This window comes from Aplidium turbinatum, chromosome 17, assembly GCF_918807975.1.
Source record: "Aplidium turbinatum chromosome 17, kaAplTurb1.1, whole genome shotgun sequence".
NCBI classification, from domain to species: Eukaryota; Metazoa; Chordata; class Ascidiacea; order Aplousobranchia; family Polyclinidae; genus Aplidium; species Aplidium turbinatum.
The window spans coordinates 2,159,892-2,186,360 of record NC_137488.1 but is presented as its reverse complement, the minus strand read 5'-3'; the positions used below and the strand labels follow the sequence as shown (position 1 = coordinate 2,186,360).

At 38.2% G+C, this 26,469-nt stretch overlaps 1 protein-coding gene and 1 long non-coding RNA gene across 2 annotated transcripts in view; both read left to right on the top strand.

The window, feature by feature from the left end:
- Positions 1-1,676: 1,676 nt before the first annotated feature.
- Positions 1,677-26,469, top strand: part of LOC145786861 (uncharacterized) — a 33,838-nt gene continuing 9,045 nt past the window's right edge. The window contains exons 1-9 of the mRNA XM_082598601.1: positions 1,677-1,809; positions 2,336-2,439; positions 2,803-2,942; positions 5,261-5,352; positions 12,400-12,552; positions 14,523-14,597; positions 14,849-14,967; positions 15,371-15,538; positions 22,659-22,752. Of these exons, the coding sequence (XP_082454727.1) occupies positions 1,734-1,809; positions 2,336-2,439; positions 2,803-2,942; positions 5,261-5,352; positions 12,400-12,552; positions 14,523-14,597; positions 14,849-14,967; positions 15,371-15,538; positions 22,659-22,752 (1,021 nt within the window). The 5' untranslated portion in view covers positions 1,677-1,733. The remainder of the gene's footprint in view (positions 1,810-2,335; positions 2,440-2,802; positions 2,943-5,260; positions 5,353-12,399; positions 12,553-14,522; positions 14,598-14,848; positions 14,968-15,370; positions 15,539-22,658; positions 22,753-26,469) is intronic.
- On the top strand, positions 8,442-10,445 carry LOC145786862 (uncharacterized). The gene is made up of 4 exons (XR_014291322.1): positions 8,442-8,653; positions 8,828-9,008; positions 9,369-9,521; positions 10,249-10,445. It is a non-coding gene; the product is annotated as an uncharacterized LOC145786862 (long non-coding RNA).

Sequence of the window (26,469 nt, the reverse complement as noted above, 5' to 3'; positions counted from 1 at the left end):
TCGGCGCCTATGGTTAAGGGTTAGGGATAGGGGTTAGAGGTTAGGAACTCACCGAATCGCAGGGATGGATCCAAGGGGGGTGTGTGGGGGGTGCGCACCCCCCCAAAAATTTCAAACTGCTATTATTTTAATAAACTAATGGTATTAAAATCTACTAGTATTACTTTATATTTTTATAGATCATAGCATTTTATCTCAGCATGTAACGAATTGATGCTGTGTAGATTATGGAATGTGTACCAATGGAAATAATCATGTGTTTTGTAGGTACTGCTCATGTTTTTAAACTTTAGAATATTTCCTAAAATTTCATCACGTTCTTGAATTCTGTTATACCATAAGTGTTTTTTATTAATGCTTGTTTTTAAGACTTGATTTTTCATGCACACTTTCTCCGTTTTCAGGTCTTTATTAATATTAAACAAAAAGGATGCAACCTAGTTCGTACCCTAAACAGTTCGTACCCTGAAAAGATTGAGAGAAAAAATTAAACAAGCCGAAGTCGCTGATCGCAGTTTCAGCAAACATTTTAAAATTTTCCCTCTGAAAAGATCGAGAGAAAAAATAGCACAAAGCCGAAGTTTCCATAAACAAACAAAAACTCAGGATCATTACCGGAAATTTTAAAATGTTTGCAGAAACTCCGATCTCAACCCTAACCCTTTTAAAATGTTTGCAGAAACTGCGATCAGTGACTTCGGTTCGGAAAACTCTTAGGATCATTACCAGAAATTTTAAAATGTTTGCGAAAACTGCGATCAGCGACTTAGGCTTTGTTCTATTTTTTCTCTCGATCTTTTCAGTTTGTTTGTTTGCGGAAACCCGATCAGCGACTTCGGCTTTTTTTAATTTTTTCTCTCAATCTTTTCCTAACCCTAACCCTTTTAAAATGTTTGCGGAAACTGCGATCAGCGACTTCGGCAAACTCTTAGGATCATTCCAGGAAATTTTAAAATGTTTGTGGAAACTGCGGAAAAACGGAAACTGCAATCAGCGACTTCGGATTTTTTTAATTTTTTCTCTCGATCTTTTCCTAACCCTAACCCTTTTAAAATGTTTGCGGAAACTGCGATCAGCGACTTCGGCAAACTCTTAGGATCATTCCAGGAAATTTTAAAATGTTTGCGGAAACTACGGAAACTGCGATCAGCGACTTCGGCTTTGTTCTATTTTTTTCAATCGATCTTTTCAGTTTGTTTGTTTGCGGAAACTCCGAACAGCGACTTTGGCTTTTTTTAATTTTTTCTTGATCTTTTCAGGGTACGAACTGAGGGTATGAACTGTTCAGGGTACGTACGAACTAGGTTGTACCCAACAAAAACATCTGTATTAACAACATGAATGCTTATCAGTATGCCAAATACAGCAGAGACACATTTTGACAGTGCCACACTGATCGATCTCCTTAAATTAAAATAGATTTCAGCAGCACCCCTCCAAAAATTAGAGGCTGGATCCATCCCTGCCGAATCGGACTCACCGAATAGTAGCAGACCCTTAAATTGTAGCCTACTTTATGTTGTCAAGATGATGTCCACCAACTAGAATCATTATTATAATATTTCATTCTACATTTTTTGAATGAATTTTCTTTTTTATGATTTTTTATTTGTAATTAATAAAGTTTATGCATTAAGTTTTTTAATTATGTTACTACCTCTTTTATACTAAATTCAGTAAAAGACATATGTTTGTAGCTGTTTTAATTAACTAGCATATCTAAGGATTTGAAGATGTCTCAAGAATCGTTTCAAGCAGCTATTGCAGAGTTTGGATTGTGTCAAGATACTGCGGATAAATTGTGGAATGGTGAGTTTTGTTTGGCAAGCTGTTTGCGAAGCAACAAGGTACCAATTTTGTTGATTAATTTACTGCAAATGACAGAATATCCTAAAGTTATTTAGTTTGAAAAGTTATTCATTCAGATTCATTCTTAATTGAGCGGGACCTTATTAATTAATTCATTTCATTGTTGCCTTTAGACATTCTACCATTTGTTTTTTTGGCTGTTTTGATTAGAAGACTCAAAGACAAGTTGATTTTGATCAAGCTCTCTTGGAGTAGCCTCCGCAATTGAGAAGCAGTTTTTTGGTCTAAAACATTGCTCTCACACTAGTGTTTGGTGAAATTTTTTCTACAAAAGAATATCCAAGCTAAAGTTACCTGGATATGCAATAATCACAAAGTTTGACTCTCTGCAAACTGCAATACCCATTTTTTCAAAGTTTATTGTCTAGTGTTTAGTGTTTATCCGTATAGTAACATGAAACTCTTCAAGGTACCGGTAACTAATAAAGATCTATTTCACCATATTTTATTGGCTTGTTTTGTGTAGGTAACATTCGTTCTATCAAAGAACTTGCATCCTCCAAGACATCTGTTGTACAAGGACTAGTTGAAGATAGTGTTCTCAATACCATTTTACCAGTTTTACAAAAGGTAGGTTTGGTTTCAAGTAGGGTCAATGTCATAAATAATATCCATTTACAATGTTGAAAAGTGGGAAAAGCTAACTGGAAAGGCGATCTGGCTCTGGTACTACCGTAAGACACTTCCTCAAATAGGTTATCTACCTAATACAGAAGCAATTTAAGAAAACAAATTTGAGCTCCATTTTGGGATATTTTTCTATCATTGTTCTGACATTTCAACAAGCAAGGTTCAGTCACATTTCCTTTTCTTCTCTTATTTCCCTAATATTTCCTTCTCCTTGTCATGGCAAGCCAAGTGAGGTAATTTGAAATAAGTTTTCATTGAATACACATTTTAAGTATACACAACATTTCTGTATTTTAATTTCAGTATGCCTTTCCAATCGTGATGGCAAAGGACCCGAATAAACACTCATTGAGTTTGCTGCGTCGTCATGCTGGTGTTGGAGATGAAGAGCCCACCAGCGGAACCGCCAGTGATTCCATACCATTTACTGATGCCGGATCAAGGTAACAGTTTGAAGCTGCAACTTTAGACCGTGCCAATGTTTCAATTACTGTTTTCTTACTATTAGTGTGTGGTAAATTTAAAGCTTAAGTGAAATATTTATATTTTGTAACAACTTGATTTTTATTGAAATATTTATTCTCAAATATTGCAAGTAGATTGAAGTGTAACATTAACAACTTGTCTCAAAAATAAAAGTCGACCTTATCCCAAATATATAGTATATGCGTAAGGCACGGCTGCACCCGCTGGTGCGTGATCGTTGTGTAATTGTGTATTAGGAAGCGGAATGGCCCGTTTCGGTGAGTCCGATCCCTTAACGGGGGATTTTTTCAATTTTTTTTTTTAAAATTGTCGGGTACCGTAGCCTAATTATCATTGCCGTTTTAGGGTTAGAGGTTAAGAACTCACCGAATCGGACTCACCGAATAGTAGCAGACCCATTAGGAAGCAATGATAAGATACAAATTTTTCAATTTTGTTGTGATCGCTTAGCGCATTGTTGCTATAGGTAAAACATACATCCAGGCTAAATTTTGCATTAAAATGAGCTCATCTTCCCTAGTTTTCTACCGACTTTTCATGTCAAGTTTTAGCTAATTTTGACTATAAATTCTATACATCTTGTGTAGTACAAAGTGTTAATGTATGTAAACACTAACCAATTTAGTCTATGAAATTTTATTCAAACATTGCAATGTCTTAGCATCAATGATTTTTATTGTTGATTGAAGCTGAAATGCTTCTTGGTTCCACATGTAAACATAATCCTTCTTCTTCAAAGCCGCTGCTTCAAGTAACCATCTCTTGCCTTGTAACCTGCCACCTTTATGCAAGCTTTAGTCATGATCTACAGTAATTCCTCTTTCCACTGACTTGACTTGAGTGTTTGGCTACCGTACCTTGGAATGCATAGAGGTTTTTCAAGGATGCCTTATACGTCTTCATCACTGAAGAATATCAAAATTAGAGACTCAGTTTTCAGTTCAGTGTTCCAATCAATCATATTATTATGTTAGTAATACATTGTGTAAAAGTTTAGCTTTGGAAAAATTACTTGAATCTTGATATTCTTGGAAGGCATGTCACATGTATTTTCTATCACATATGTAGTCTGTATTTTTATTTACTTCATTATCTGTTGGTATGAGACGATTTTATAAATGTGAGGCCTCTCATCATCCCCTTCCACTTTGAGAAAAGCACTATCTTCAGTTTTTGAAATGTAGCCGACTGATCTTTTAGCTTCCTAATTTTATTAGCAGAGTCTTTACTCAATACTGCATCTTTATATGAACACATGGCAAGCAGGAGTTGGTCTGGATGAGCAAAAAAGACATTTCTAGCATCACCTCTTTTACAATTTTCATGATGTTCAGGTGTTGTAACAACTGCAAGCATATATACAGGAGTGTTGTGTAGCCCATCTGTCATGTACAAATGTCTCTTGATTGACACCACATTAAAACAGAAAACTTTACTAACAAGTTAGCGATCATATGAAGTTGGTTACTTGGTTGAGCAGTGGCAAATATACTTTTAATCCAGAGAGTGCTCCACCTGGACACCAGGAAGGGCGATGTAGAAAAATCATTAGCCCTGTTTTTTTTTTACTTTGAACAAAAATCTATCAATGATTTCAATAAAGTTGAAACAGGCTGTTAAGTTTTAAGTTACCAATGTATATACCTAAATTTGGTATAATTTTCTCTGCTTGGCATTGATAACTTTTTGTAGTATTGATAGTATTTCTTATAAAATAATACATATTCTATTGAAATTTTATATTTGAATAAAATCTTTTTAATAATTCCAAAAAGGGTAAAACAGGTTGTTAAATTTTTAGGTGAATAATAGACTAGCTGTATTTAATATATAATATATAATATTATTTTACTATAGAAGTGCCAAAACTACTGTACATTTTATTAAAACTTGTTAAAGTATGGGTGATGCTTTTTGTATCTCATACGATTAGATCTTAGTGGTTGTTATGTGTGCTCTTCGGCCTAAATCGCAGGCCAGTAGCAACCTCTTCCCTTGCAACGAATACTTCCCAGTCGTTGCGGTTTGGCTGCGTTCTTGACTCTTCCCAAAACCAGACGTGGCAGTGTTGCTGGGGAGGTTTTTGTTTTGTTTGTTTGAAGTTTCACAGCCGTCTCGTGGCTCCGTGTTGTGCACTTGGATTTCTGATCACTGGTTCATGAAAGTTGAAAACGTCAGATGCATTTTTCAAAATTGCACTGATGTTAAACTCTGTGAGGTTGTACAGCTACACGGCTGTGTGCAGCATGGTTCATTCTGTTACTTTCATTTCCAGCAATCATGCGTCCAACCAAGTTCCTTCCAATTTAAGCAATGGTTCTTTTTCCACAAATAGAACACAAATGGAAAGCAACAACCGAATGAACAGTGAGTGGATTCATTTTTAAAACCCATTTGCTAATGCGAAACTAATTGCCACTAAATATAAAGACACATTGCTTTGTTACATTGTACTCACACAGTGCGATTCGTGCATTGGTGAACATCGTAAGTAACGAACTGACTTTGTCCTTATTTTATGACACTAGAATCATATAATTATATATATACAGTTATACACTCTTAGAAATCATACTTAAATCCTACACTCCTCAAGCTGTAAGAAATGCCACTCCGCCAGTTCTAAGTCGGAGAGAAATTTCCATGTTTGTGTTGGTGAGGCGTTGCCAGATACTCTATTTACTGCGCTCATTGTAAGAAATGGATTCACCACACTGCTATCTTGGTGACATGATTAGGCAATCGGGAGGCTGTATAGTGACCACCGCAGAAAGTGTGTAATTGGCCTGGAAGAGTTTCCGTGAGATCATCCCTATTCTTACGGACAGGAACATTTCAGTAGCCCCTGTCACATGTAAAATATGTGTGTGATGAGTTCTTGTAACGTCCTACTGTATGCAAGTGAAACCTGGCCCATCACTGTCAAAGAGCACAATTGGCTATGTCGCAATGACAATACCATGGTATGATGGATCTGTTCCAAGTGCCTTTTTGACCGAGTGACGATGAAAAAGCTGAGATCCAGGTTTGGCATCCATGAGCTTGAAGAATGAAGATGTCATAAGATGCAGAAGGCTGCGTTGGTGCGGACACTTGTAACGCATGATAGAAGTTGCGTGGCCTAAGAAAATCCAGTCCTTTGACGTCCATGTGAATAACCCTTGAGTACGTCTTGAGAAGCGTTGGCTCGACAACATTCTGACAGATCTGCGACTGGAAAAGTTTGTTTCGGTAGACCCTCAGAACCTGGTGGCAAAGAGAAATGCCATCAGACAGAGTAGACATTCGTTGGCGTCCACCCCTCGCAATGCGGGGTACAAGAGACCTTAAATCGCATAGATAGATAGTCATTTTGTAAAGTAATCCAAATAGAAATTTAACTTATATTCGATTTAAGTATTGTGAAATAAATTCGAATAACTGACTAGGCCTATTTGAATTTGTTCATGTTTCCACCCAACACAATCTTCTTCATCGTTCTACTCAAACCCAACATTGCGTAGGCTGCTGTGTCTTTCCTCACAACTTCATTATAACTGTTCTCAACCATGCAAATGTATTCAGTGCAACTTTACAAGCACTTTTGTTTCGAAGAGTTGGAGTTGTTGTTGGTCTGTGGTGTTTGTTTCATAACGTTCCTCCATTGTTGCTTTACAAACATTGCAACACAGATAGTATGATTGGTCTCAATCCTTTTGAGCCGGGATATACTTTCGTATTGCAAAAAGTTTGCAGATTACGAAGCAATGCGTACACACTAGACTACTGACTAGAGTTATAACATTTGGTATCTTTTTTCACACTAAACATTTCCTGTATCATCAATGGATGAAATTTTGTATAAAAACGATTAAAGGGAACATATTTTCTTCTCAAATTTCAAAAAGGATTTTTTTCTCAACCTCCAAATCAAAACTTCGATCGTCATTTATTTACAGTGCTACAGTAAAGGCAATGGTTGATCTGTAAGTACGGAAACTGTTACGTCATAGTTACACATTGTGTGATCTTTATTGAGTCACACACAACGCGTATCACATGACATTCTACAAGTAAGGCCAGACCAGTGTTACAGGATTGCAATTCCACTTCCTGGCAAATGTCCTGAATTAGCCATTTCACCTTCATGTTTGTTTCAAAAATTACTTTAAAGGGGCAGACAACCCCATTTTCAAATGCAAATTGAGAGTTGAAATACATAAAGGGGATATTCAAAAACACGTTGCACTTGTTTTTATGAAAAAATACTCATTTGTTCTCACGCAATCTTAAAACAAAGTTTTGGTTTTGTAATTCAAACACACACCGCGCGAACTGTTGTCGAAATAAAATTTTTTCTCGGGTGACGTCATGCGAGTACTACTGGAGAAATATTTTGCTTGCTTTAGGTGTGGCATGCGTTTGCAGCAGTGGATAAGATTATTCCAAGTTACAATTGAAGTTCAGATTTAGTTTATTGTAGCCTTGGTGCTAGCTTACATCATTTTACAGACTACACTAAACGTTTTATTGGACGTTTAACCTAAACATTTTGGGCTAGACCTTGCAGTGTTTGCATAGTTTTGATGGTATTTAACAGCAGGAGATTTAGACAGTCAAGGTTTGCAGAGATTTGCATTTATTTTTTACTTCATGATTAGTCAGTGCTGTTTCCTGTGCTGTGTGCACGATAGGCCTACCTACCAGTCTCAGTATTTACTCATGTATTTCAATTTGTGATTGTGTATTGTCTAGACAAGTAGGCCTATATCTCAATATGCATTCTTCCCCAGTGCTGTGTGAGTAAACTAAGCTAAACCTGTTACAATTTGGTACTCATCATGCCAAATCGGTGTGTTGTGCCGTTTATAACTGTTCATCTGGCAGTTCTTCTAGGCTACTGATAAAATTTCTTTGTTCCATTTTCCAAAAAATCGTACCATAAAAAAGAAATGGAACAAGTCTGTAAACACCACAAGAGTGTGGCCAGGATCAACAGAGTTCAGCACAATATGGCGACTCCATTTCAAGGAAACAGATTTTCAAAATCTTTTTCAATTTGACATGGGTCATGCCACACGTCTCAATTTAAACCTTAATGCATACCCTTCAATTTTTCCCAACAAAAACATTTCAACAACTTTGCAACCGTTGGATTCAAAGTCCAGTGGAGAGATAACTCCACAACAAAATTCCACTTTATCCATGCGACCGGCTGCTAGGAAGCGGCAAGTTCTTTAGGTAATTTTAAGCTAACAATTATTTTACTACATGTTTGTTATAAAGTACCGTACATAAGTAGGGAAGTAGCATCCTTGAGAAATTGTTTTCTATAAGTTTACAATATGTATGCTGCCTGCTGGTATAGGGATTCCCAGCTACATGCGCTTTTAGAACATCCCATGTATAATTCACCAAGTGCATTAACAAAAAATGTTCCTTCATATATACATTGTTGTTTTCTTTTTCAGTTACTGGCTAGGGATGCACCCAAATTCGTACCCTGAACAATTTCTACCCTCAATTCGTACCCTAAAAAGAACGAGAGAAAATTTTTTAAAAAAGCCGAAGTCATGCCAAACAGAAATGGTTACTTGTGATGCTGTAACACAATATAACGTGTTAGATTTCCGTGCTTGTTCATCAAAAGGATGCCAAGCTGCCTTGAAGCCAATGAGTGCGGCGAAAGGTAAGAAACTTTGACTCTATAATATAACATATTATGAAATAACAGTAGTGTACATTTTAATAGCTTTAGAAAGAGAAGTGATGCCAAATAATACTGTAAAAGTTGCTTTGCTTGATTTGGAATATGTTTATTGCAGAACTCAGGCTAATGCCCTGATATTAACACAATCTGTAGGTGTGACCTGCAACTTGCAAGAAAGAAAATGAATTCCACCAGATTACCTTACTTTCACTTCCAAAAAAGCAAGAATGGCTTTGCAAGACATATCTTTTGAAGATAATGAAATGCACTATCCAAATTTCTCAATAAATACATTTTCGGAGGTGTCTACCAATGAACGTAGTGAAAAGCCGGGGTAAGTTTGTAAAATTCCAAAACAAAACTTCGTTCCTAAACTTTTCATCAAACTTTCCTATAATTTAACTGATGATCCACTGGGATGCACGGTGTGACAAAACATTTTAAATAAAGTAAACAATATCACACCAAATCAGAAGAATCGGTTTATTTAAATACAGAGCTTTCGCCACACAAGTGTGGCTTCATCAGTATAAGCTTATTCAAATAGAAGTTTGTAAACAATGATATATTTGTTATAGATATTTTATGAATGCTTCCTGATGTATGGAAACACACACATACTGTAAACGGAAGTGCTCAATCTTTTCTTTATAATAGTGTCATTGATAAGAATTTTTAATATGTCATTGAGCAGAACACTGTACTTCAACAATTGGAAGGTGATGGTATTGACCTCATGTTAGCAGGAGATGGAAGGGTAGATTCTCCTGGACATTGTGGGAAGCACGGCACATACACGATCATGGACACAAGATTGAATAAAATAGTGGATTTGCAACTTCTTCAGGTATGGACTTCAGCCAGTACATTTTATACTTTATCTAGCAAATCCAGCTTCTTTTACATGACTCATTGAAAAGCCAGTGTGTCTTGTAACAAATTTACGTTTATTTTACGTATGTTTGTACGTTATAGTTTCTCTGCTCGGCGCGCTTTCCATTGATTGTTTTCTCTGAAAGCCCATTTTCATAAGAGCTTTTCTTGCTGTGTTCAGTAAAAGGGACTTTTGTTACTATTAAGTTCTGATCGTGTGAGACTGATTTAATTGGTTCGTTTTATATTGTTGGCTTGTGTTTTGCAGATGTACTTCGTCTCTTACCTCATTTAAACCTAATAAATGGTCGTTTCAGTGTGAACATACCCAGATAACAAATCAGTCGCTTTTTACATTGATTCAACGTCTGCAGACGTTGAATCAATGTAAAAAAGCGACTGATTTGCTATTATGTGTACTTTTCTCAAAACTGCTCGTAAACGGGCCAACTTCGCCCAGAAAGCAACAACGTGATGATGATTTATTGATGCTAAGCTATTTCACTGAAACAATACAAGTTGTATTTGGCTGTACAGTGTACAATGTACATGCTTCCATTGCCAAGTCAAGAAAAATTTGCGGCCATGGCCGTCTCCCATCGAATCGGCACATACAACACTCGCGGCCATTTAAAAAGTTGTTTTGAATTTGAAGGAGTTACCGTAACAAGAGTAAATGTAACCAAAAGTTGTTTTTACAGACGTTATAGGCACATTGCCTATAGACAGTTTGTTCGCTGGATCTGGGGTTACCTTGGACGTTCAATCCGTGTGCCTCTGCCGTCATGCGTCGTTTCGGCAATTAGGTCGAAATTTTCAAATCAAGATAGCGGCGAATATGTTGGATTTAAATATCCTGATTTGAAATAAAAAGTCAGAATTCAAAGTCTGCTTTGAAAAAAAGCTTTTTTGTGTGCACAGAGAGAGTGAATTTTGTACATGTACAGACAGTACAGTAAGCTATACTAGAGGTCTTAAGAATCTTCTTGACCTAGTTCTTTACAAACTAATATGGTACTTGTCGAAAGGTAGTTACTTTCAGTGTTCATTTTATCAACTACTAAGCCGCTTACAATCGACATAAATACATGTAGTTCATTGTATTTGTTGGAAACGACGCTACGAACACTTGCTTACAATGCATCTTGCGCGAACATAAGATCAGCTAGTACTCTCATGACGTCACACGTGATTATCGCACGGTTCAGTGAGCACGCGTCGCTCTGAAACTAAGGGCTAACTAAAACGGCCCTACAAAGGAAACGCAATAAAATTAAGGGAAAATTTCAACGACAACTACTTATTATACATGTCTAGAGCACTTACAAACAAAAAAATCGAAAAGTATGGTTTGGGGTTTACTGCCCCTTTAAGCTATACTTAAAACAGAAATATGTCATATCTGAAAAGTGATATCGGATGTGAAAAAACAACCAGGACATTTAGATCAACAACTTAACAAAGTTCCAACAGACACGCAGAAAACGAGGGACAATGGTACCAGAAAAAGTCACTAACGTAAGTCATGCAAGGTGGGATTCAAGAATCATTTTTGCCTTAGTAATCAGTGAAATAGCTAGAAAGAAAATTTTAGGAGAACAAACATCATTTAACATGAATTACAATGATATTAAATCGTTGTAGTAGTTTCAAAACACGTTTTTTTGGGGAGACAAAATAAATGTTTTAGAGTCGATTTCTCCTCCAAGCCTCCCGTGGCACGTCACTGCCTCACTTTCTTTTTATTCTCATTTCTTCAAGAAAAAAGGTTTTGGAAAAAAACTGCACATTTGTTTCGTATCATTGCGGCGAAGAATCGGTTGATTGATCAGATAATTGATCAGATACCATGAAGATAATTAAGAATTTGGCTGAAATATTTAATCATTACAAAAATCTTCAAAGTCATTGGAAAACCATTGGAAGCAGGAGCCATCTGAAGATCCCAAGAAGCAATCAATTTGCAGAACGTGCAATAAAAGTTATGTAGTAGTTGTGTGCTCCCTACCAAAACAAAGACAATTTGCAATTTCAGTTTATTCTGAGCAACAAACTATGAATTATGAATTCATGTTAAGATTGTGCAAAGTTTAGTAATATTTTGCGATATCATATGCAATTTATGCATCTACGCTATTTCATCTTGTGGCCTTGTTTTATATGTTCATTTTTGCTCAAGTGTGTTTCTTTTCGCCACTGCAACCTACCTACATATATGCAACATACAGCAAAATCAGTCAAAGTGAATATTTGATTCGGGGGTGATGTTTTTTTAAAAGTAGGTTAAAATAAAAGTTATTTGCTTTGTTTTGAGACAAAAGTTTATCGAATTATGATACAGGAATCATGAATATGACTCTGAGGTTGTGAAAATGTTATAACCCTAGTAGTAGTAGCACGCACATTTAATGCGCTCACACAGTAAACACAGATACGGTACTGCTTTAGTCTTATTAGAATAGATCCTCACCACAATGAGCATAGTGTATCACGTGAGAATATATAATCGTTTGGAATAGGTGGCTGTTTGTCGCGAGACATAGAAACACCAGTTAATCTTTCTTTGATCAAAATGCACTTTTGTTGTGGTTGATCGTGGTGTGCTACATCAGGTTTCGATTGTACAGGCACTGACGCCCGCCTTTCCGACACAGCTGACAATCACCCAGATATTTAAACCAATCCTTTTGTCTGTAGACGTTGAATCAATGTAAGAAAAAGACTGATTTGCAAGCTGGATAATACTTCAATGGACTCACTTATTTCGTCATCCGCTCGTTGAGATTTTTCAGTTTATTCTTTTTATAACTGATGACTTGATTTCACTTTATTTTGTGTTTGAATTGTCACAGAGCACGCCAAGGTTATGATGGGTGGTGGTGTGCCACAAACAGTCAATTACGGCAACGCTATGAACCTCAGTCTGTCTGGCTGCAATATGACGCAAGCCAACTTTGGAGGGAATGTGACCTACAACAACACCAACACGACCATAAGCTCATCAAGTAAGATGTTCATTAGCTTATGAGTTCTCATAGTCGGGCATATGCTGATGTGGTTTCGTTCATTTGTATATCGGTGTCCGATGTTTACCCCACCTTTTCTAGGGGCTTCCCCATGTGGGGTAGGCTGCGGGAAATCCTAGATAGGCCAGCCCAGACACGGGTCTTGCTACCGGAACCCACTGTCACCGCAGTTCATTGGGAGACGATCATCATAGATCCGCCACCAATGTGTGAGACCGGGCTGGAGGCTTCCATCTCTATCAAGCCTGCCCCCGTTACCCGTAATATCATCGCCATTGGGCTTTGTTTGGTCCTAGTCCAAATTTGAGACAAAGGCCATTTGCTTGTGTGGTTGTTTAAGATGGTCGTGACTACGCGAGGGCTACGCACACACTCTTGGCCAGCTCCATGTCCACTACGGTCCAATAATATCGGAACGTGCAGATTCAGGGGAATCGGTTGCAACGGGCTGCCGGGTGCTCTGTTCATTGAGGCCCGCCTTACAGGATGCCTGCCCGTCAGACATTGCCCTCTTCCGCCAAAAAGAGATTGCCGTTAGGGACTTTTACGTGTGTCAATGAGCCCCAGGAGTTGCTAGGAATGAGCCTAGTTTTCAGCCTGGGTTCACTTCTACACCACGTTGAGGCATCTCCATAAGATGGGGGCTGAACAAAGTCAGCTCCCTAGACACTCCGATTTCGTAGAGGCATATACATTGAAGCTATTATATCATGATTAGGCCTAGGGATGTGAGTTGCTTTTTTGCGCTCGTAAAATAAAATAAAAAATGTTTTTTTTTTGGGGGGGGCAAACGATCAATTTAAATTAAAAAAGCTTGAATTTGCCAATTTTGTGTGGTAATATCTACTTTTTTATAGATAAGGTTGACATTGATAAGTTAACCTGTATCAGTCGGCTAGACTGCAGATTCACCAATTAGACTTTAAAGAGCATTTACTCATCGTAATAGGGAATATGGCAATGAAAGAAATGAACAAACTAATAAGCTAAATTAAGACAAGCAACAAATGAGGTCGACTGTTAACATGGTCACCACTGGAACCATTTCCCAGGTTTCGTCATCCGAACAGTCCTCATCCTTACCATTGGTAGCACTTGAAGTTTGGTGGTTCATTGGTACCACTTGCAGAACATGCGGCCACACTTCTGACTTACAGAACTTAGTCAAAACTGCAATAAACTAATTTATCATATTATAAGTTATTCAGCAGCTATAATTTTACAGTTTCTTTTGCAGTTTTTTGTTATGATATATGAAAACAGTTTGTTTCGGATGCTGGATTGCCCTCTTGGGTGTGCAATTGTACTAACTTGTTTTATGACGTGGCTTGCCTGGGGACGACAGGCGTACCATTCTTAATAATTGCTTCTGCTGCCTGCCAAAGGCGATTGTGTTTGAGAAGCCATGTTCATTTGTGTTGAAACAGCAGTATTCGTTGGAATGAGCTGCTGCCAGGACAGCTTCTTGTAGTTTCATTTGAATGTAAATATGTATGAGATGAATTGCAGACCGTAGCCCAAGGTCTCCTACTACCAGATAAGATATTTTATCCTCATCGAAGCAGCCTGTAAATAAAAGTTATAGTTTTGCTTATTTTATAATTCAATCATTTATGAAGTTCATCCTTGGTTTCGCTGTGAGGTAAGAATAGTAGAACAGCATCAAGCTCCTTCCAAAATAAGAAACAAACAATTCAGAAAGAAGATTTCTCTAGAAGAAACAGAAAATAAATATCTTTATCACAGTTGTTACTTGAAAATATGTATGAAACGATTAGAAATACAGTGGTATAAAAAACAACGACTTAAAAAAGGTTTTTAACCATCCCTAAGCACCAACTGCTGCACAATGTTCACTGTCGAATTCACAAAAACTGGCAAGGTCCTTTGGCTTGTTATCTACAATATTTTTGAAGCAGCGCTTCCAAGAAATTGTTATTTCTTTGCAGTGTATATGGATTCAAATGAAGCTCTGGCTAAGAAGCGCGCGGAGAAAGTTGAGCCAAGTTCATTCAACATTGAAGGTCTCGTCTTTAGGAAGATTGCTTTGAATACTTTTGATATTTAAAGCGTTGGATTATTAAAAATGGTCTTTTGTTGAAATTTATAAACAGTTGCAATAACAATGGAGACTGTTAAGTTGTGTTTTAAGATCTCTAATTTTAAACAACTTGTATTTTTTCGCACCATCTCTGGTTTGGAGGCGAAAGAAAGTGGGTTTTTATATATCGCTGCACGGACAAGACACCAATTCTCCTCCATTTCTTTCCTGCAGGAGTAAATGTTTCTACTTCTTCACTGGGTTTCATCAGTGAGCGAAACTTTTGGCTTAATGACGTTGAAATTCAACGCACTTCCGATCAGGAGTACCAGCGCCATCTGCAGGACAAGAGTGTGAGTTGGTCATGATCTTCAATAGCAATTTAAGATAGTTGGTTGTCCGGTCGAGTAAGCAGCTCCTATGAATTTGTGTGCTCGTCAATTCTTTTGCTGATTGTCATTGCTTGACGTGATTGCTCGCACACTGGGCAAAACAATCCACTTGGAAACTGATGTTTAGTCTCCGCACATGGCAAGAATATTTAACCGAGTTTTGATTTCAAGCAACGTAAAAAGACGCGATAGTATTCCCAGGCCATGTCTCGACAAAGAGCGGCCTGTTTATATGCGAAACATTTTTACTGATTTTTCTATATTGCGTTGAATTTCTGCCACAATAAGACGTTAAAATGTTTACTTTTGGTTTCTTCAAATTGTTTTTATCGCTGGACATTCACGTCCATCGTTTGTTATGCAGGTGTACCCGATCGATCCGCGGAAGTCTGGACGTGCGCTCATTATCAACAACATCACTTTCAGGGGCGCTTCCACACGAGAAGGCGCGGAAGTGGATTCCGCAAAGTTGGAAACAGTTTTGAAAAGGCTTGGATTTGATGTTGAGTCTCATAAAAACAAGAAAAAGGCGGTGAGATATCTCTTGGTTTCCGCGCTGATAAAAACAAATGTTTATTCACTTGCGTCGTCGCCTCAGTCCGTAGTCAGCATTACAAATGGGTCTGCTACTATTCGGCTAGTCCGATTGGGCTGATCCGATTCGGCTACTCCGATTCGGCTATTACCCTTTTCGGCTACAGCCCGATTCGGCTAGTCCGATTTGGCTGATCCGATTCGGCTAGTTCCCTATTTTGGGCTACAATCTTTATCGGTTAGTTCCCTATTCGGCAATTTTTTGAAAATCCAACGATAATCCTTCTGTAATCCAACATCGTTTCTTTTGCATTCCGACAAAGAAAAACAAATTGAAATGAAATTTAGCAAAAATGTTTGAACTATTACATTGAACTGTTTGCTCACATAAAATCGACAACGCCGCCTTCTGTTTATGTAGAGAATGTTGTATTCTATTCCACAATATGGTTTCTTTTGCATTCCGACAAAGAAAAACAAATTGAAATGAAATTTAGCGAAAAATGTTTGAACTATTAAATTGAACTGTTTGCTCACATAAAATCGACAACGATGCCTTCTGTTTATTTAGAGAATGTTGTATTTTATTTCACAATATCGTTTCTTTTATAGTTGAAATTATCGAAGCTTTAGATGAGTGGGGTTTAGACCTAACCATTGAGATCTTAAAACTAAAAAGCGAATTAAATTTATTTTTGAACTATTAATGTTTCTCAGATAAAATTGACGTGTATCATGCGTCGCCGTCTGCATGCAAACTTAGAATATATTAGAATCCTCAACTATTACGAAATTCTAAATCCAACGACGCCTTCTGTTTATTTGCAGTAGAGAATTTTGTATTTTATTCCACAATAGTTGATCTCGAAGCTTTAGATGAGTGGAGTTTAGACCTAACCACTGAGATCATAAATCTTATTTATGACACCGGTTACATCCCTAGTGATATGGTACGTTCCATATTCATAACTTTACCAAAGAAAACCGGAGCAGCACAATGGTCACTCCACAGAACAATTAGCCTTGTGAATTACGTAACAAACAGCTTACTCCGAATCATGTTGATGAGATTGAGACCAAAACTACAATCGGAAATTTCAACAGCACTGTTTTTATTTGTTCCAGACAAAGGGACCACAAAAAGGAATTTTTACATTAAAAATGATAACAGAGAAATGTATGTCCGGTTCTTCCGTTTATTTAGAGAATTTTGTATTTTAATTCGACAATATGGCATCTTTTGCATTCTTGCATTTTATCCAGTGTTTACCTTTGAGTGCCTTCCCAGACGGCAAAATCCGTCGTTTTTACATTCATTCAACGTCTGCAGACGTTGAATCAATGTAAAAATGACGGGTTTGATGTCTGGGTTCGTTCAAAATATGTGTTTTACATGAAAACAACAGTTTTCATGATTACCAATAGGGGTTAATGAGATAAAGTCTCAGCGAAAACGTGTCAACGAAAAAAAGACAGTTGCCAAATAGCGTTTGCCATAAAAGATGAAGTTAAACTTAAGTGGCAGTTTAGAGTAAACCTGGGTTTCGGCGTTACATGACCCGAAATTCTTTTGGTTAGTTCCTTCGTTAGACTCTCAGTTGATGTTACTTGATCATGGCAGAGGAATCGATTAGTACGCAGCGCAAAGGTGAGGTTTTTCTACATGATGGCTACATGTTTCAACTAGCTCAATATAGTCCAGACGGCTTAAGAAATACTGGCGTTGTTCCCGACGTGATGAGAAATGCAAGGCTCGCATCCACACTTGTGTGGCAACAAATCAGGTAATAATGTGTGTTATGATGACTATATTTTGATCCTTTGAGAAAATGTGCCAAGAAATGTCAAGTACTTGAATTGTAATAATCGCAACCATTGTTCACCTGCATTGACGTTGGACCTGGGAATGCACCACGGACTGGCCTACCCTAATAATTACAACTGCTTTGATAATGACGTTGTGCTATTACTTATTACTAGTTACCTAAAAAATTGAAAAATATGACTTTATTTTTTGAAATATATGATAATATATGACTTTGTTATAAAGCATCAAATTTATGCTAATCTCTAATTAATAACTCGTATGTAGGCTAAGGTTTTACATGTATTTTGAACAATAACACACTCGAACAACTAACAAAACACTTCTATTTCGCTTTAAAATCACTACAAAAATTCAAATGTCTAATGCATCCACTGGCGCCGACTTACGGGGTTACGGGGTGGCCATCCACGCCACCCCATAACCTCTATGGCATAATGGCAGCCACCCCGTTTAGGTTACATTACTTACTGCAAATAAATGTAATTTGAACGGACGTTTAAATCTTTTTTTGATCATTGGTTTTCGCTTCAAGTCAACGTAAAGCAAGAGGTGAACCAATACAGTATTGCGAAGAAAATGATTGTTTTTGTCACAAGCATGATACTCGCGTAACATCAAGCAAGCTACGTGAAGATTACGCAACACGTGGCTACGATTTTTTTTCCTTGTTGTTGCTGTCGTTTTATTTGTTTCTTTTCATAAGTCATTGTTACATTTGTTAGGTTTACAATGGGATTTATTAATCAATAAAATACGATCTTTCCATTGCCTCTCCCAAAAATCTTTTTTGAAAAATTTTAAACTGCTCAATATCGCTATAAATTATGACAGCTATAAAATACTCGAAAATAAAATTATCTCGATGATTAATAGCTCCACCCCCTAAATGAATATCTATTTTCAAATTTCATTAAAAAAAATGCAATTTTCGAATGCTTAGTAAAAATCAAACAAAAACATGCAGTTTGAAAGTTTATAGGTTGCCATATTGTGCTATCTGCCATCCCGTGCAAAAATAAAAGTCGGCTCCTATGTGTAGGCCTACCTACCAAACCAGCTACTTAGTAGTAAGAGTCAAAGCTCTGTACTCGAAAAGTACCCTTGACTCTTGAGGTCTCAGCACTGGTTGACTTAGTCGTCGTTAATAAGCTGAACTATCGTAAGTCCAAATTTTTCAAAAGTGCGTTTTTGATTGATTTGATATCTTTATAAACTACAGTTTATTTTGTTAAAGCATTGTAAGTCCATCTGCTTTAGTTTTGATGATACAGAACGATGAACTATCGTAAATTGGAGTTAATAATTTTGCAAAAAAAATAAAATAATAAAATGGGACTTACCATACTCTGCTCTGAAAGTAATTTTACACACTTCACGTTAACACTCCCTTTTCTTTTAGTTAATTTTTCTTTCAATCGTTTTTTGCATGTTGATATTTAAGGCTTACTTATATAATATTTCTTTCTATTTCGCATAACAATTTTGCTGTTTTATTGTAACTACAATTCGACAATTTTTTATTGACTATCGTATGTCCATACTCATTTTTCTAACGTTCAATTTTTGCAAAAAAGAATTATCTTTTTTTTCAACAACAAAGCTCCATGAAAAACAATGTATAGTTTTCATGTTTTTCCGTTAGAGAACTTTTAGAATAACCAAACAATGTACAGCAAACACAGCGTGAACTTTAAAATTCGATTTTCTCAAAACTGCATTTTTGGAGTTACGATGGTTCAGCTTATTAGCGACGTAGTGGCCTACTGCAAGTGTTTATAATGTTCAAAGACTGGATTGTGTGTTGCAAAATAATGTGTCAAGATGATGTCACAATGCAAATTAACATCAAACAGCAAGCGCTATTACTAGGCTACAGAAAGTAATAAAAATGTTGCTTCCAATGCTTCGTGAGACTCAGCGTGAGAACTCTCATTGCCTCCCTTATTGACAAATTATCAAATTTCAATGTTTACAGGAGCTGTTTGAACTGCATTTACAAAGTTACTCCGGCTCAATCTTTGTATTTTGAAGTATAAATGAAGTCATATTTTATTATCTAAAACAGAAAATATAACTTTTTATGACTTTATAACTTCTTAAATAGACACCGTAGAAACGTCGTTGTTTCACTGTTATCGGTTTGACAACTTTCTGCATTACCTAAAAAATATGACTTTAATGACTTTTACTGGCCCTACTTATTTCGCAGGTAGTGAACACTGGCAAGAATCAGCATTTTTAGAAATGAAGACGATGTTCGATCAAGCTCAAACTTTCAGGAATGTCGTTTTATGATTATTCGCAAGAAAGAAAGTTTGTAGCAACGAAATCGGAGAAAAAGTCCGTTTCGACCCACCCTACTTGTTATGTACCGTATTGATTGTATTGACTTGTTAAACTAAAAACTAGGGATTGGAATTTTGTAATAGTTGAGGATTCGAATATACATATTCTAAGTTTGCATACAGACGGTGACGCAGGATACATGTCAAGTTTATGTGAGCAACATTTTAATTTAATAGTCCAAAAATAAATTCAGTTCGCTTTTTTTGTTTCGCTAAATTTCAATTCAAATTATTTTTCTTTGTCGGAATGCAAAAGAAACGATTGATGATGATTATGTGTCCCATCTGATACAGACGTTGGCGATCATGGTCTTCCAAACTTCTCTGTCATTTGCCATTCGTATAAAATCGTTCGTTTTGACTGTTGTGTTTGTGGCCCATTGATTCAATCTGTTTAAATAAGTTAATCTTTGACGACCACTGCTTCTTTTTCCCATCCCAAATTTTTCCAAATCTTCATGTCTGTGAATATGACCTACAAATTGCATCATGGCGCCTTCTAACTGTTCTTATTATCATATCGTTACTTATTGTCCAGCATTCACATCCGTAGGTTAGAATTGATTCTACATATGCTTTCAAAAGTTTAATTTTGGTCTTTGTTGTCATGTTGCGATTCCTGAAGACTGTGCTCATTTTACTGAAAGTATCCTTTGCTAGAGCGATTCTCTTTTTAATTTCAGTGTCACTTTGCCATCGCAAGTTATAGTGTACCCAATCAACTTGTTTCACACCATTGAGTGCAACACACCATTGAATGGTTGCAATTTGGATAAGTTTTCTTTTTTGATACGGTCATACATTCTGTTTTTGAATTTAACTCTAAACCCATTGGTGTACTGTTATTGACAGCACAATTTAATAAGTCCTGTAGATCGTTTGCAGATTCTGCTATCAGGACTGCATCATCATTCATCGGCGTATCTCAAGCTTGTTACATTTTGTACCCCAACCTTTACTCCATTCATATGTCCGATGTCTCTCAAAATCATCTCACTGTAAACGTTGATAAGATCTGGAGATGGGACACATCTCTCTGTTATCATTTTTAATGTAAAAATTCCTTTTGTGGTCTCTTTGTCTGGAACAAATAAAAACTGTGCTGTAAAAATTTCCGATTGTAGTTTTGGTCTCAATCTCATCATTATGATTTGGAGTAAGATGTTTGTTACGTAATTTACAAGGCTAATTGTTCTGTGGAGTGAGCATTTTGTTGCTCCGATTTTCTTTGGTAAAGTTATGAATATGGAACGTACCATATCACTAGGGATGTAACCGGTGTCATAAATATGATTTATGATCTCAGTGGTTAGGTCTAAACCCCACTCATCTAAAGCTTCGAGATCAAAATACAAAATTCTGGACTGTAAATATACAGAAGGCGTCGTTGGATTTAGAATTTTGTAATAGTTGAGGATTCTAATATATTCTAAGTTTGCATGCAGACGGCGACGCATGATACATGTCAATTTCATCTGAGCAAACAGTAATAGTTCAAAAATAAATTTAATTCGCTTTTTAGTTTTAAGATCTCAATGGTTAGGTCAAAACCCCACTCATCTAAAGCTTCGATAATTTCAACTATAAAAGAAATTTAATAATTCAAACATTTTTCGTTAAATTTGTTGGAATGCAAAAGAAACGATGTTGGATTACGGAAGGATTATCGTTGGATTTTCAAAAAATTGCCGAATAGGGAACTAACCGATAAAGACTGTAGCCCAAAATAGGGAACTAGCCGAATCGGATCAGCCCAATCGGACTAGCCGAAACGGGCCATTCCGTTACAAATATCGTACAGTGGATGCACTATTAGAAGCAAACTTACTTTTTCTTTGGCGGCCCGCAGAAGTGTAATGCAGGCGATGAATGCCCGGTCATAGAATGGATGCCTTTGTTTCGTATTTGCATTTTCTTTCGTAAATTATTCCAGCCGCAGGGAATCTTCTACTTCTTGACAAGCCGCACCATTGAGGGAGAATGTTGCGTTGTCTATCTAATCAGATTCTAATGCTTGTTCAGTTTCAAAACAAAAATCATATGTTTTCCAATGCCAATTTATGGTCCATCAATTCGAAACTTTGTGTTGTAATACGTATGAAAGTGTGCACACCGGGTTATAGGAAACTTACGGTTAGCTCCATCTTAATCAACCATTCAGTGGTTGCATCATGTTTCCTTGCAGCTTATTAAGTGCCAACGGTCATTCAACTCATAGGTTGTTTTCAAGACAAGTCTAGTTGTCCTACGCCATACGAGTTGTGCAATTGTTCTTTTTGCACTTCATCATCTTCCAATGTGGAGTGTTATATTTCACATAACCGATGGATCACCTTTACGATTGGTTGTCCACTTGGAGGTCGGTGCCCATGTAAGGCAGTGTCACAAACCACGACAACGATTAAAACATCTCCAAATACCGGACGCGTATTTGGAACCTGCAGGTCACTGCATGTGGTGGTGGGATGGTGCAGCAGATGAGGCGCTTGCTTTCCAGTTATGCAATCCTGGTTCTACTCCCGGCTTCGGCTGGTTGTTAAAAAACACCGCTCACCTCTACCCAGGGTGTAATAAATTGGGTAGGCGTAGTTGCTGAAGGAAAGGCGGCTGAGAGAAAGGAACTGGCCACCCTACTCTCGTTAGTACCGAAGGCTTAGTACAATGAGAACCTTATCTTCTCATCCCCTGATGTTTGGATCAAGTATGGGACTCAATTAGGTTGCTGCAGCAGATGAGGCATTTTGACCTGTATTTTTAGTTTCTAACGTGCGTGAGTCGCATTACTGCAATCAGCTGTGATTGGTTGCCTTCTGATTGGTTAATAAACCTCATATGCTGCAGCGACCTGCTGATTGCAAATACGCATATCAGACACCGGCCAAACAATCTTGCTATTGCAAAGACGATACCGGAAGCTGTTTAAGTTTTGCTTTTTTACTTTTCAGGAAATCATGGTCATCTTGGACGCATTTTCTAAAAATTCGAGAAACAAAGAGTGCTCTGTCAGTCTCGTCTTCATCGGCTCGCATGGGGAACGAGGTGAGAGCGTCGTTGTGTGGTGGTAGTTCTGTGACGAGACAAACACTTTCTATTGACAACATCTGGTTTTGACTGAATAAGGTAAAGAAATTGTCAACCAATAAAAAGTTGAAATGCAGGAAATGCTTCTGACAACAATCAGGCCTGTTGTGTATTGTGTCAGGTTTTGTGTGCTGAACTACAACACAGGTAGAAGTTTTTTTAATTGTTGCCTCGTGTAGCTTGATAATCACGTGGTATTTCCTTTCTTTTGCTACAAGAACAAACTCATGCTCTGCTTGTATACAAAGTTTTGCATGGTCTAACCCCTAGTTGTCTTCTTTAAGTCTTCATTATAAGCTTGGGTCAGAACTTGCGGTCTCAACACCAACAACTTTCATGCAATCATGAAAACTTATAACTTTATGGCAGCCGCAGCTTCTTGTTGTTGCTGATATCACACTTGTTAAAATACTTGGATGTTTAAAAGACACAAAATGTTTAAATGAAGTTAAAAAAAAGTTATAACAGACAAATGTGAAGGCATATGTGCAGTTTGGCCAGGGACTCTTGATTTTCCAAAATTTGGTAAACGGTTTTAAAAATCTACTACCGTGACAAACAGTGAATTTGTATCAGAAAGTGGCCTGTTTTTAGTATTAGTGTAAGCTGATGTTTAGAATAATTGTATATGTAAACTTTTCCATGTGATGGAGTGGTAGCCTACTTGGTTTGTGCAAGCCTCACTCATCCAACAAAAACAAAGCTTAGATCTACTACTTCTACTATGCCGTTCTACTTCTTCCTGCATTAAGCCAAGCTGTGCGCATGGTTTACTTGGCTTGTATTGATAGTCTCGAAGCAGTCATAACAAAACTATTCAAAAGTTAAGAATTAGTCTTAGTAAGAAATAACAAAGTCGTGCATCATTCATGCGTTGCGGCCTCGATGGCGTCATTCGTGTTCGCGTCATTCGGACCGCGGCGTTAAGTGGTAGATCGCGCTGGAATAGACCTTAAAAAACTGATAGCTTCACACAGTACTTGCGCTCAAGGCGTAGAAGCCAGGGGTGCAATTGCATCCCCAGACTTTTCAATTAGTCGAAAATTTGGGCAAATTTGATAAACATTTGGGCAAGAACTTTCAGTATGTTTCAAAAATTTCATTAAGTATATCGTGTCCCAAAAACTAGACCTGATAGAAAAAAAAGATTGTTGGTATCAGTGCTGCAAGTATACCCCAAAATAGGTCTAACATTCCAAGCATCAAACAATTTTGTTTAGTTGGCTGGTGTTATCTATCAACTGAGCCCTTCAACTGCATTAGACTGTTAAAATACTTGACATTCAAGACATTGACATTCATTCTTGACATTCAAGCCCCTGGATGACGCTAGGAGCTACCATCCTATCTCACTCCTATGCATCCCCTATAAAATCCTCGAAAGGCTCATCCACACCCGAGTCGACCCAATCATCGACCCACTCTTACCATCAGAGCAAGCAGGTTTTCGCCGTGGCCGATCAACTGTAGAACAGGTCACTTGCATGAGCCAAGACATAGAGGATTGTTTTAAGGAAAAGAAAAAGGCTGGTGCCGTATTCAATGATCTCACTGCAGCATATGACACAGTGTGGCACCACGACCTCGCCTGCAAACTTCTTCACCTTCTCCACGACCGGCACATGGTCAGAATGATTATGGAGCTTGTCTACAACCGCAGTTTCACCCTCACCACCGGACGCGGACGAAGAAGCAGGCCAAGACGCCTCAAGAACGGTGTTTCCCAGGGATGTGTCCGGCTCCACTCCTTTTTAATGTTTACATCCAGCTGTATGCCTATGCCGACGACCTGGCTATGGTGCATAACGCTTCGGAATGGTCTCCACTGAAAAGGGCCCTAACTCAAGATATGGCTCAGATGTCCGACTACCCCCACAAGTGGAGACTCAAGCTCAGTAAATCTAAAACGTTGTCAATCGCTTTCCATCTAAACCAGTGGTTCTTAACCTTTTTTTCCCCTTTTCAGAGATTTCCATAGTCTGGCGCCCACCATAATATAAGGGCTGTAGCCTACTAATGACATTTTCTTCCAAGACTATAAGGCTAGCCTACAGCCAGTAGTAATTAGTTATTAGTTAGTAAGAAAAAACTAGTTTAAGCCGATGTTAGTTTTAATACTAAAAAATCAGCACAGATGTGCCTTAAGGCTCTTAACTTAAAAGTCTTAAGGCACATCTCTGCTGATTTTTTAGTAGTTAGTAAGAGTTACACTAATAACCATTATTGACTGACTATTATTATGACCAGTCCTTATGGTTTGCTTGCACTGCCTGCCCGCTGTCCCTGCCAAAAGCTGACCACAAAATGCCATTTACTTACTACAAGGACAGGGAAACAATGCCCATTATCAACAACAAAGGCCATGCACAACACCATCCGACGTCCACGCTTGTCGGATGGTGTTGTGCATTGTGCTGTATAGGCCAACATAGAATGCTCTGAGAGAGAATCACTACTTCCCTTGTTAAACACAATCTCTATACTGTATATAGCTCCTCATCCTCGGTGGATTCTCGTACCCCCAGCAGAACTACTAAAGCAAATTTGCAGTGAGGAAAATATCGTTACACCTTCTGAATGCAGCGCCCCCTATAACGCCCCCTGAATATTTCCGCCCCTCTAAAAGTTAACAGCGCCCACTAGGGGGCGGTAGCGCCCAGGTTAAGAACCACTGATCTAAACAATAAGGAAGCAAAGCGTGAGCTGACCATCAACATCGATGGAAACATTCCGCCCTTTAACACCACACCAGTCTATGTTGGTGTTAGTTTGAACAGGACTCTCACGTACCGACACCACTTGGAATCACTTTGCAAGACTTCGACTGGCAGGTACGAGTTGGGGTGCGACAGCAACAACTCTGCGCACCACTACCCTGTCTCTTGTCCATTCCACCGCGGAGTACTGCGCCCCTGTATGGTGTCGTAGTGCTCATACTCGCTTGCTCGACAAACCCATCAACGACGCCTTGCGTATTGTAGCGGGATGCCTGAAACCTACTCCTACTGAATTTTTACCAGTTCTTTCCGACATCGCCCCTGCTGAGCTTCGCCACAAAGGTGCTACACTCTCCCTGGCTCGCTGGTCACTGGAGCCACACCACGCGCTCCACAGCTACATCACCAGATCGGTAATAAAGAAACGCCTCAAATTGAGAAGCCCCTTTGTCGCTCAAGCACAATCCTTGCTGGAGCACAACACCAGTGCCTCATCCTGGATCGCCAATACCTGGCAAGAGGAGTGGACAGACAACATCTCCAGACTCCACACCTTTGTTCCCGACGCTGGACCCATGTCACCAGGAAAGGAGCTCAGACAACCTGCCTGGGTATGGTTGAATCGCCTCCGCACAGGGGTTGAGCGCTTCGCTTCCTTGATGCACAAATGGGACCTATCAATATCTGCGGCATGCAACTGTGGTGCAGAGGAACTGACAGCAGATCACATCCTCTACCACTGCCCGATGTTTACTCCTCCAAGGGCAGTTGGCCTGTCAACGCTGGAGGACTCTACAATCAAGTGGCTGCTCGAAGAATGCCCGGACATTTGACCCCGATAAAATGTAGTCCAAAAAAAAAAAAACCTCTCATACGAAAGAAGAAGAACTGCATTACATATCTCCCGCATGCGGATGTAGCGCTGGATGATGCGGCGGGTGGAAAAGATCGATGGAAC